Source organism: Brienomyrus brachyistius, unplaced genomic scaffold (assembly GCF_023856365.1).
Source record: "Brienomyrus brachyistius isolate T26 unplaced genomic scaffold, BBRACH_0.4 scaffold50, whole genome shotgun sequence".
Lineage (NCBI taxonomy): Eukaryota > Metazoa > Chordata > Actinopteri > Osteoglossiformes > Mormyridae > Brienomyrus > Brienomyrus brachyistius.
In genome coordinates this window covers 2,066-14,065 of record NW_026042325.1, presented here as the reverse complement: position 1 = coordinate 14,065, position 12,000 = coordinate 2,066, and the positions used below count along the sequence as shown (strand labels likewise).

General features: G+C 49.6%; 1 protein-coding gene across 1 annotated transcript; it reads right to left on the bottom strand.

Annotated features, from left to right (window-relative positions):
• Positions 1-2,984: 2,984 nt before the first annotated feature.
• On the bottom strand, positions 2,985-5,562 carry LOC125723606 (uncharacterized). Its single transcript, XM_049000348.1, has 3 exons — positions 5,494-5,562; positions 4,292-4,437; positions 2,985-4,213 (listed from the first exon to the last, which is right to left on the bottom strand). The coding sequence occupies exons 1-3, from the start codon at positions 5,541-5,543 to the stop codon at positions 4,038-4,040; spliced, it is 372 nt and encodes a 123-aa protein (XP_048856305.1). The 5' UTR covers positions 5,544-5,562; the 3' UTR covers positions 2,985-4,037.
• Positions 5,563-12,000: the final 6,438 nt, after the last annotated feature.

Genomic DNA, 12,000 nt, shown 5'->3' with positions numbered 1-12,000 from the left:
CCCAGCTACATCAGCGCCTGTTAGACTTCCTGCAGCACGTGTGTACGTGTTCCTGCGTGTGTTTTCTGGGAGTCACCGTAGCTTGAATGACCTCGTCGTCCTGACCCACGAATGCGCAGTCGCATTTCTCGGGTTTTGCTCACCTACACGGCCGTGCGTGTGTAGCATGGGTCTGCAAAGGCCTGACCGCAAACACACACACACACACACTTAAACAGACCTCCTTTCCCTGTGCCACACAGACGCATCCTGCTGCATTGCAGTCTTTTCACTCTCCACTGTCTCCTCCTCCGTGGGCGCCTCACTCAAAGGGAGACCCCCGGGGGCAGAGAGCTCCGCCCGTCTCCCAGCGACTCCGCTCGTCTGTCAGCACCCCGCCACTCTCGGCACCTCTCCCTCCACCTGTCTGCCCCAACGGGCCCGTGCCCGTTGCCCCAGCCTGCCTCCCCACGCACATTCATGCCGTGATTAATCCTCCTTTCATCCGCTGTATCTGCCGTGGCGTAGACGATCCGCGCCTGCCTCTCTGGGCCGATCGTCTCTGTCTCTTCGGGGCCGTCGAGGTCTCTTTCACGTCCGGAGTTTTATTTGTCCCGTGCTTCCTGAGATGAGCGTGTTCAGGCCGCAGGGTTTCATTAAAGACCCATTTCAGGCTGGGAAGTCAGTCGCGGGTTCGACTGACACAGCCTCAGTCAGGAGACACAGTCCCAATGGGTCATTTAAATACACAAACATTTACTCACAAGGGAGTGGATGTGCGTCACCATAATCAGAATGTATTATTTTTTATTGAAATGTAATTAAAATTAATTTAATTTCACAAAATTTTTCTAGTACAAATAAAAGGACTTCTTCCATGGAATAACAATCACGTTAATTCACAAGTACGTCATGTTCTGTCATTTTGATGACTGGAACTCTGCGATTTGTAATTTTACATTTCCCAACGAACACAATCATTGCCATTTTGAAGTTCAAGATTCAAGATTTTTCTTTTTTACTTTTGTACATCAGTACATAAGAATTCAACTGATCGATAAGGCAGCGGGATTGAACAGCATAACACAAAGCAAAGGTACCTACAGAGTATCGCAGCAGACATGCAGTATAACTATTTATGCAGTAAATATGAAATTAACAGAAGTGGCTGAAGCAGAAAATATGGCCAAAGTACAAGTACATTTCGTATTAAATATAGGTAGTATTTCATAAGTGTCGGTGAATATAGCCGTCGACCTACGAAAGTGACCGTGTGACTTTTAAACTCCCCTGATCACTCCGGCTGTGAGACTGTGGTGCTGAGAGGCGAAAAGGAGGCGGCTGAGGGAGGCAGAGACCCGGCAGACAGAAGCCGATGGGGGGGGGGGGGGGGGTCACAGGGATTAACATGCAAGAAGGACCCGGCCCACTGACGCGTTAATTACACGTGACTCCTGAACCCAGTAGCCTTGAGCGACAGCAGTTAACCTTAGTTAAGGTCACGCGACCTCGTGCGGAGTGTGCTGCTTAGCTGCAAAGCCTCCCTTTTTCATTTTTTTAAAGGGACGTGCTTTATTAAATCCCTTTAATGTAAAAGCTGTGCTGAGCTGAGTATTTTTCCACCGAACCACATCCACTGAGCAAGATCTGCCCTCAAACACAAACTAAAAAGCTGGCTGTAGCCCGAGATTTCTGCTTCTGATTAAATGTCCCGGCAGTTTGAGCTCCCCGACGTTTTCAAATCACTTCAAAAAATCTCCTTTTCTTTTCTCTCTTTCTTCAAAGTTCCTCTTTCCCCCCCTCAGGTGGATTTTTTTTCCTTTTCGAAGCCGACAGTCTGCGGCACGCTGGGGCAAAACAGGGACGTCCGCGGGCATCGCCAGAAGGGGGCGCTCTTCCAAGGTGGCCGCAGGGTTGACAAACAGCCAATAGGGAGGTGGTAAATAACTTGGGGGGGGGGGGAGTGGAGCAGGATCTGGTGGGATTCCCTCTGATTACAGCTTCCAGTGCAGTAGTGATCTGCCAGCGAGCCATTTTCACGGGTGTCCTCAGCGGTGATCATCGCACATTGTTATGTCGTGAGTCGGCTCTCCCACCTCCTTTCTGGTCCACTGGCCGGTTCACTTTTGGGCAGGGAGGGTATGGCGTCGTCTCTCCCCGAAACCACGGTGCCCCCCCCCAGACCGGTAACCTTCTGAAACGCCGCGTAATCCTGGTTTTTCATGTTTCTGACCTTGATTAAAAATGCCAATGGCATGCGTGTGCGTATACATATCCGTGTGCATGCGTGTGCGTATACATATCCGTGTGCATGCGTGTGCGTATACATATCCGTGTGCATGCGTGTGCGTATACATATCCGTGTGCATGCGTGTGCGCATACATATCCGTGTGCATGCGTGTGCGTATACATATCCGTGTGCATGCGTGTGCGTATACATATCCGTGTGCATGCGTGTGCGTATACATATCCGTGTGCATGCGTGTGCGTATACATATCCGTGTGCATGCGTGTGCGTATACATATCCGTGTGCATGCGTGTGCGTATACATATCCGTGTACATGCGTGTGTTTGTTTTCTTGGCCCTCCGTGTTCTGACACCAGTCATGTGCCCCCTAGAGAAAGGCGATTACTCAGCTTTATACAGCCAAATTAATGAAATGTTTTTTGGAACTTCCCAAAAGAGGCTGGGGGAGTGAAATGCTTGTTGACTCGCATTGGGGAGGATACCCCCTTTATGGGGGTCTCTGCTCTCTTAACAGCCTGTGGGAATGAGCACATAGTGGTCATGCTCGGGTAGCTGTGGGTACGCGCCGTTCCGCAGGGCATTAAAAAGAAAAACATCTTTGACACCACCCTGGAAAAAAGTGGAAAGTCCCACTATTTTAACAGTTTCATTTTCTTTCAATACCCCTCCCCCAAAAATGGGCCCAGCAGTCAACTGTGTGAGATGGGAGGGGGTAGGTTTAGAATGGGGGGGGGGGGGGCTCACCCAGAGGCAGGTTGAGTCAGGCTATGGGGGATGAGATCACTCTAAGAACAAGCCCCCCCCAAAACAAAACCTCTGTACCCCAAATGGGAATGTACTATTAGGCACCAGAAAGGCTGCATTGACGCCTGGACACATAGTGTCCTTTGTTGGTGCCCAAAGGTGTGTTTCCTTGGGGGGGGGGGGGGGCACGGGTCACAGGGCTCTGACAGCATGCTCATTATTTTTTATTTTACTGGCGAAATAAAACTTTTTTTTTCTACTCGAGCTTCTCACCCTCCACCACAACCCCTCCCTTTCTGAAATACAGTTGATGATCTGGCTTTAATTAAAAAAAAACATAATTATCCAGGAACTTGGTGAGCCTTGCCTTCGTTGCAGTGACTTCCCACCCAAAGGGGTGGCCAGTAACCCTCTCCCCCCGACACACCTGACCACGCTGTACACGTGAATCCTGACACGTACTATTCAGTGGAACTGGGGCGATCTCCTCACGCGCAGCCCGACCCGACCGTCAGGAGGCTGAGAGGCGGCGTGAGCAGGCAGCCCCGGGGCCTCCTCTCGGAGCATGACTAACGATCGCAGCTCCTGTGCCGGGGCCTGATATGAGAAGCCGCTATGACTTTTCCTGCGCTGTCTTACAGTAAGTCTCCGCTTGGCATCTTCATCCACAGCAGTGTGTATTTTCCAGATATTCTCCGCTGCTTCACCTCTTCTTTATCGAGAGGCATACAAGGTTGGGGAAAGTTAACCCTGTAGAAATCAGGCACTTTGGTAGACACCCCATGAAGTGCCTGACTGGGCTTTCCTGGGCTCCATGTTGCCATTACCTGTCCGTGCGGCAGCTTCACCCCAAGCTGCACCCCAATCACACCCATCCCATCAGCCACCAGGTCATCAGCTACACTGAAGCCACCAAACCTGGCTGCTGAAGTAACCATAGACGACACACACTGACGTCTGACCACACCCCAGCGGTCCTGTCCCCCCCACCCCGGTATCCTGTTTTTTTTGGGCCTGTCCCTTTCTCTCTGCCTCCTGGAAGAGGCTGGAATCCTCTGTGCATATCACAGCGCAGATCCGAAGGGTCCGACCCAACTACGGAGGCCAGCAGGAACACCATAGAGCCACACTGTCATACTCGGAAAACGCAGCAGAGGAGGCCTGGTGTGGGGGTGGGTGGAGCCTGAGCGGCGGGTTCTGGGAACAGTGGAACCCAGTTCTGCAGGAAGGGGGCAGACATCTGGAAAACAGACAGAGAAACATTGGGGGGGAAATACAGAGGGGAGAACGGAGAACAAAAAAATAATGAGAAGCATACCTGTGGCCAGAGTGGGGGAGGGGGGCAGAAATAAGGGCCTCAGTCCCCGGTGGGCGGGTGGGTGATGGGATGGCAGCGCCAGTGGTGGCGGAGACAGCGGGTGCCACTCGTTCCCTCGTTCCTGAAACGTGGCCACCCCTGGCAGCCTGAGCGGCGGAACATGTGGAACAGTTTACGGTAATGAGACTCGAAATTAGAGGCGGCTTGAGGCGGCCAGCAGTGAGAGGCTGTAATTAAGGGCCTCTGTGGAGAGAGAGGCAGAGGGGCTTGTGTGTGTGTGTGTGTGAGTGTGGGTGTGTGTGCGGGTGGGTTATGCATATATTACATTGTGTGGACCAAATGTCCCCACAATATGATAAAAACCTGCTATTTTGACCTTGTGGGGATCATCTTCTCAGGCTCCTCAAGGGGAAATTCAATTTTATAAAAATGTGTGACTGCAATCAAAAAACTAAAAATGCCAAAAGTCTTGTATTTAGTTTGGTTACTGATGGTTAAGGTTAGGGCTGGGTGGGGGTTAAGGTCGTCATTGTTGGGATTAGGGTTTTTCCCATAGAAATGAATGGACAGTCCCCAAGAATATATGAATACAGACGTGTGTGAGGGTGTGTGTGTGTGTGTGAGAGTGTGTGGCTGCTATGAACCGCTACCAAACATTAACATTATTAGTAGATTCAAATAAATAACAAAAACCAACATGGCAGAATTGCAGAGCTATAGTTTTAACTATAGAGAAGACTGTGGGAAGAGTACCTGCCATTCCTCTTTGTAATACCCCCCCCAGTGACAGCCCCCCCCCCCCCGCAGCATTCCCTGTGTCGCCGGGCCTCCAGCCTCCTTTCCCCAGCTGGAGGAATCACCCCCAATGTTACATCCACACGAAATAAGGCTTCTTGTTTGAACCCCTGGTTTCTGCACCCATATTTACTGGCCCCGTCTGCCAGGAAGTACGGTAACATCCACGCGCTGTACCTATTCAGGGGTCCGCCCTCTTTTCAAGTGGCCAATCAGCTGGTGCCAAGTAGGAAGCCTAAGTACCGATTTGGCCAGCAACCAAGGGATTGGCAGCTAGGAGCTTCCCAGCCATTAGAATGACACAAAGTGGGGCCAAGCCCTAACCAAGAGCCTTAACCAGCTGAATGTTACCCTGTTTATTGGACCTCAAAACCAGCTTGTCTGGCATCACTCGCTCTTAAAATTACCTAAGGGAGGGGGGAATGCAAAGAAACCCTGTAAAGACTGCAGCAGGCATGCAGCATGGCAGAGCGAGACACGAGGAGACCGCGCAGGAGACTGCGCAGGAGATGCATCCACCGTGAGTCAATGTGTGGCTGCATGTCCCAGGCACGCGGCAGGCAGGCTGGGGGCCTCCAGGCCCAGGCAACACCGCCGTCCATGTCCAGCAGTCGCAAAGTGCCGGTTCCTCTGCCATTAGATCCGTACGCTGCAGGCAGAAAGTGTGGAAGTGGTTAAGTTAGAAGCAGGAAGCCGTGCAACCCACGATCCTCTCTCTCCCCGTCTCTCTCGAACCCGTGTCTGGGCCTCCAGGCCTGGGGCGGTGGGGAGAGGGGCTGGCCTCCACCTCAGGCTGGCAGCGGGAACAGAGGAGTTCTTTATTCTGGGGTTCTGGTGATTTAAATCATATGGCATAGCCTGAAATCACAGCACAGGCTGGAACGCTTTCAAACCCCCCCCCCCCCCCACTTTCTTGTTTTCTACCCATTCACTTTTACGTTCCATCTCTCTTTCCTTTTCCATGTTCCATTTTCAGTTCCAAAGCAAGCACAGTTGCTGTAGTACGTGTTTTAACTTTATTAGTGGAGTTGAATGAAGTGTAATTAATCAATTTATATGTCTATGTGCATAAGTGGGTTTTTAACCGACTCCATCCTTTCTCGTCTTTTTCTTTCCCAGGGTTGCTGTTGCCTTTTGCCTCCACTCCACTCAAACCTCATCCTGGCCCTTCGTTAGAGACGTAAAGAAGGGACTCCTCTCGACTCTTAGCATCCAGATTGTTGCGCCTCCCCTGTGCTGAAACGCCCGTTAGGTTCCTGTTGCATTGCTGCGGAGAATTTTGTGGCCATGGCAACCAACCGGGAACGGCAGGTGGGTCACATGACTGGCTTCCCACCTGCTGTCTACCCTTTTGCCTTCAATTCCATCAGAAGTCACTCCCCTTTTGACCTGCTGGCCAATGGAAGCCTCTTTGGGAGATTTGGGCGGACCTTCCAAAAGAGATGGCAGCATTGTGTAAGTAACCTCATCTTTTGTGTTACACTAACAATTAATCAACTTTGTTTCAAATATACCTGTTACCGTAGAACCAAAACAATTAAGTGTGGCTGTAAGTACGCAAAACCAACACAATAAAATGTGTCGAAATAAGAACATTTATCATTACTGTGGTTTGACAGTTAAACAGTTCAAATAAAATGTTACCAAAGTGAGTTCGTTATTGGGAAGTAAAGACAAAGATACACTATAACAATTCAGGGGAATTCTATCATAAACCCTGTTTACTTCCTTATGCTTATTTTGGGAAGGATTTAGACCAATTGTGATACATAAAATGTGTATTTGAGAGTCTTAGCTTCCTAGTGAGGTGATATAATTCTGATCGGAATAGGAAGTGAAGAGTTAGCGCCCATCCTACTGTAAAGGCCATGATATAGGAACATTGTTTCAAAATGTTGAAGCCTTGGAGTCACTGAAGATCATGAACAAATGCGATGGCAGAACATACTGAGAACTTAGAGGGTCTGTAAGTTTTGCTCTCTGTTCGAAGGGTTAGAAAAACTGCCCAGATTACGTCAAAGACTGTAGAAAATCCGTCAATGTTAAACTGAGCTGGAACACAGATCTGACTTAAACTGAAAGAGAATTTCAAATTTATTTTTTGGAATTCAGTCCCTGGGTGGCCCCATGGTGCCCCATGTCCCCGGGGACATGATCCCAGTTCTCCAAGGTCTGCTCTGGATAAGCGGTTCTGGAAAAACAAGCAGATGGATGCATTTTTGTGTAAAATCCCTCCTTTAAATATGTTCGGCTGCCCTGCTGAATTCACAGCTTTCAGTTCCAATTTAGCACTTTATTCTATTAACTGACTAGGACCTATTTTTTAATCCGGCTCTTCTTACAGTTTCATGCTAGATTCTTCTCGTTCATAGCGAGGATTCGGTACCGATTCCTTGCTGCGTGTTTGTGACCCGAGCACGAGGCATCGCTCCCATGGCTCTCTGACACGCTCTGCGATCACTGGCCTGCAGCGAGGGGGGGAAAATGTAAAAACGTGTTATAGCGTCCCAGTGAGGGAGGGGTTTTAAACCTCCTTTTTTTGAAGAGGCTGGCTGCACTGGCAGTGAGCTTTCAGTCCTGGCCTCCTACTCGTCTGGAGAGAGACACCGAACAAAACTGCCATTATGTGCCCCAAAGTAAGTCGGAGGCAAAACAGCATTACAGGCGAAATGGGGGGAAAAGAAATATTTAAGGAAAAAAAAAACAGGACGTGTTGAAATGGCTCCTTATTTTCTGGGCAAGGCAGAGTAGAAGCAGTCAGAGTTTCCACAGTGGATCATATGAGGTCCTGTTGTCCATCATGAAGGTGGGGTGGGAGTGGGGGGGGGGGGGGGGTTAGTATACATGGAGACACACACATGCCCTCGAGAGAGAAACACACCCACCTCGCAGGCAGGCTGGAAAAAACACCCAAATCGGTCACACAGCCCCAGGACGAGCTTCACACAGCAGCGGCAACGTCGGCCTGTCGCCTGCCTGTCGGCCAGCACATTCTAAACCAGCATGTGGACTCCCAGCCAATCGCACTCGTAGGTGGAACCTCTAGCTTTGCACCACCCCTCCATAGGTGGCCCCGCCCTGCTTCCTGAGCACGAATAAGGCAGGAGTGGGGATCCTTTCTCTGTGGCTCTTGTGCGCTTGCCGTCACCACGGATCTGGCCTCCAGGGGGCTGCAGGTTAGCGATTCGGCTGGAGACCCCAGAAAACCTCTGCAGCTCATTAGCAAACAGAAATGATGTGGAAAGAAGCACCAGCATAGCGACGTGCCTTATTTTTAATGACTATGTGGGTTAAATAACATTAAGGCAGGTCACCCCACCCCCCACCCCCAAACCGGGGGGACCTGGCGCTGTGCTGCAGGTCTGACTCGGGCTTCCCATGCATCCAGCCTGGCTCATCGCTCCACTCTGTCATTTTCCAACTTCTCCATTGTGTTCAGGTGCCGCTTTGTGTCTGGGGTACAAGCGCCGCCCCCTGGCATGTTTCTGCGACCGCGTCCTGCCCCCACTCTGCCATTTCTGCCAGGTGTCCCTCTCGTTGAGACTTGCCTAAGCACAATGCCGGCTCTTCAGGCATCAATCACCGCCTACACCTCCCACCCCCCTCCCACCCCCCACGGAGCTTAATCCCAAAGGTATTCGGAAAGCACGAGCGGGGGCCCCATGGGGGGAAGCTTGCGGTGCAGCAGAATCTTGAGTACACCCTACCTGCACATGTCACAGACGGATGGACGGGCAGACGCATAGACGCCCGTCTAGCTGCGCATGTGCAGGGACCTGGCCGCAGACGCATAGCTCCACCTGGCGCATGCGAACTCACACCCTTCCGTATCTTAAAGACAAACGGTAAGTAAAGGAGGGGTGCACTGGGGATTATGTTACAGAAGGGCAATGTCAGCGTGGCTCAGGAGGCTCACCTGAAGGCCCCCTCTGTCTTTGACCCCCTGCCCAGTAGCTGTCCTTAGAGATGCCTGCAGGGCACAGGACCCATTGAAGCTATTTCTTTGCAGGCATTCCGTATCTAAATCTGTCTCCCCCCCCCCCCCCCTTGAGCTGCATTTGGCTTCTGCTGACCATGCCTGCGTGGCGGTACTCCATATTTATGGACAGGGGTGCTTTAATGCAGCTAAAACAGCAGGAACCAATCAGGCGAGCCGCCTCGGAAGCTGCTCGATGCCATGCGTCATGCAGCCCTGCCCTCTCATTCTGGCTGCTTTCCTGCCACTTCCAGCCTCTACGCTTTTACATAAGGCAGCGCTGAGGTTTGGAGGCAGGTTGAGGTTTGGGCAAGGCGTGCACGCATCACAGGAGGTCCAATTAAAAGCTTATAAAAGCCAGAGGCGGTCAGCTGCAGCCGAACAAAAGGCATGAGAAGAGACAGCTGTGCCGATTGGCTGGAGCCACCTCACAGCATGGAAAAGACAGCCCTCGCCGATTGGTTGGAGCTGCACCACAACATAGGCAAAAAGAGCTATGCTGATAGGTTGCAGCCACCGCCCAGGGTTGCAATGCTGACAGAAATACCTGTTTGGCACAAAGGCAGGCGAGGGACAGGATGGGGGTGGGGGTGAGGAGTGGGGGCAGTGACTGCCTGAACAAGTATGATGACAGGCATGCCGCTACACCTGTAGACATGTGTGAGGCCGGCCTGCAGTGTTACACTCTGTTTCCTCAGTATATACACTATTGGTGCCTCCATCTTGGAGGTCAAAAGAACATTTACATACCTTGATATGTGTGTGGGAAAGATGGAAAGTCTGGGGGGGGCAGATACCCAAGAAAAGCGTTGACTGGACGGTTCTCATGAGCTGTTATCAGCCAATCTGCGTCGTTTTCTGGGCTCTTAGAGCAACAAGCCAGGAGGGCATTATCGCCACGGCGACCATGCGATAACATCAGACCGAGCCCCTCAAATGCCTCTGCGTCTCCGGTGGAGGGAGTGAAGCGTGTCTGCGACGGGGCTGCTGGAGCAGGAGCCAGGTGTCACAGGAGGCGAGGCGAGGCTACCGGCATGGGTCACCGATACACTGTGACAAGTAAATGTTCCCAGCCCAGCCAGATGCACCTGAACGGTCACCTGAACAGCGGGTTAGGGGTCGCCATGGAGACGCTGCCATGCTGCGCTGCATGCTGTCCAGACAGACACTTCACTGCATCCAGGCCAGAAACATCCATAATAAAGGGATATTCTGGTATAGTCATACCGCGCATGTAGGTTCTCACCCTAATCTGAGTATGAAGTTATGGGACATGTTTACCAGCCAGTCCACTGTGTGGATTCTGAGAGAGTTTAAGATCAGTATTGGTCAGATTACACATTAAACTCTTGGTTTTTGTTTGTAGAAGTTCTCTGGCATTTTCCATGTAATAGGCTGTCAGCAATGGCCCTAACATTTCTAACTGCTCAGTCTACGCAGTTCAACATAAGTGTTGATACGCTGATAGTCTCTCTGAGATGATAAGCAGAAATCTGAATGTGTGATTTATGTACTGAATGGGGACGATTTATCTGATCTTAAAATGGAAAAAAATCTCCATCTCCGACGTTTGCTTGCATGCTTTGGCAACTTGAGAACTTCAGTCAAATCGGCCGCACAAAAGTTAAGAAACTCGCTTTTGTTGTTTTTTAGCCGTTCCACATGTATATTGTAATTGCTGCGTTGAAACCGGTTTTATAGTTGGAAGCCTTGATTCTGATGCTAATCTTAACCGCAGTTCTTCTACGCTGTCATGTTATACCATTACACTGTAGCCAACCTTTCCCTTGGTTGTCCCTGTAGGGGAACCTTGAGGTCAACGCATGAGTTATACAACTGACATAAAACAAAACAAGATTCTTTGCTTTCATACTATATCAGGCAAAAAGGCTTCATTTGCACATTAATTACTGAAATATTTGTCAATATATTGTAAATGTGTAAATCAAATCATAACACAAAACACAGTTTAATTGAAATATTGTACAAAATTACAACTTTAGCTAGTAAAATGAGATGAACTACGGTCATAAACTCATCCCCCTCATAGTGCTGGAATTTCAATGTTGAATCCGGCAGTATTTTACAACTGCAGTTCTTCCAAGGCGTACATCAAACAGCTCTCTACTGCCTCTAGAGGATGAGTTCATATAACGATCCGACCACAGGGCACGCACAGTGCCAACGCAAACATATTCTCTCTCTCTCTCTCTCTCTCTCTCTCTCTCACACACACACACACACTTTTACAAAAAAAAAACTTTCCTGCCCACCAGCGCATACACACACTAACAATACTTACTCTGGTAGTCTAATTTACATAATTACTACACATAGATATATCATCGTCAAACACACACACACCCACAGAATATGGTGATATTCACTGAGATTCTGTACAAAACATTAGAGACATTCTGGTGCAAGTGGTTTACGATGGGCGGCAAAAAGGAAGCTTCAGAAACAAATAAAAGGCACAAATCTGTGGTTAAAAGAGAAAAAGGGTCAGTACTGCTCAGGGAAGCCAGATTCTCCATCATTTCTTATTTACGTGAAGCTGAACACTAAGTGTAGATTTCAGCAGCAGCGTCCTTATGTGTCTGTGTGTGATAGTGAGATCTGTGGGGGCTGTGAACAGAATCTCAGGAGTTTGATACAGCAAACCAAACTCTGTGTAAACTGCGTGTAAACTGCGTGTAAACCGCATGTCTAACACCACCACAATCAAAACCAGTTGACACTGACATACAAATAAATATTTCCTCTAATCTAAACTTCTTTCACAGACAATAAAATGAGGAAATGAAAGTAGCACGACCATGATGTTTGTATTCTATCCTAATATCTCAGACTTAGCATGTATATCATGCATATTAATGAGCACGTGAGTATTTGCAGTCTTACCGCAATGAAACTTTTCTGACTTTCTATTGCAGAG

Bases quoted from the DNA above. Each gene is read 5' to 3' on its own strand.
- LOC125723606 (XM_049000348.1), bottom strand. From the start codon at position 5,543: ATGCCTGCTGCAGTCTTTACAGGGTTTCTTTGCATTCCCCCCTCCCTT. The intron at 4,438-5,493 runs GTAATTTTAAGA...TCCGCCGCTCAG, and splicing joins TGCATTCCCCCCTCCCTTAG to GCTGCCAGGGGTGGCCACGT. The intron at 4,214-4,291 runs GTATGCTTCTCA...TCTGTTTTCCAG, and splicing joins CTCCCCCACTCTGGCCACAG to ATGTCTGCCCCCTTCCTGCA.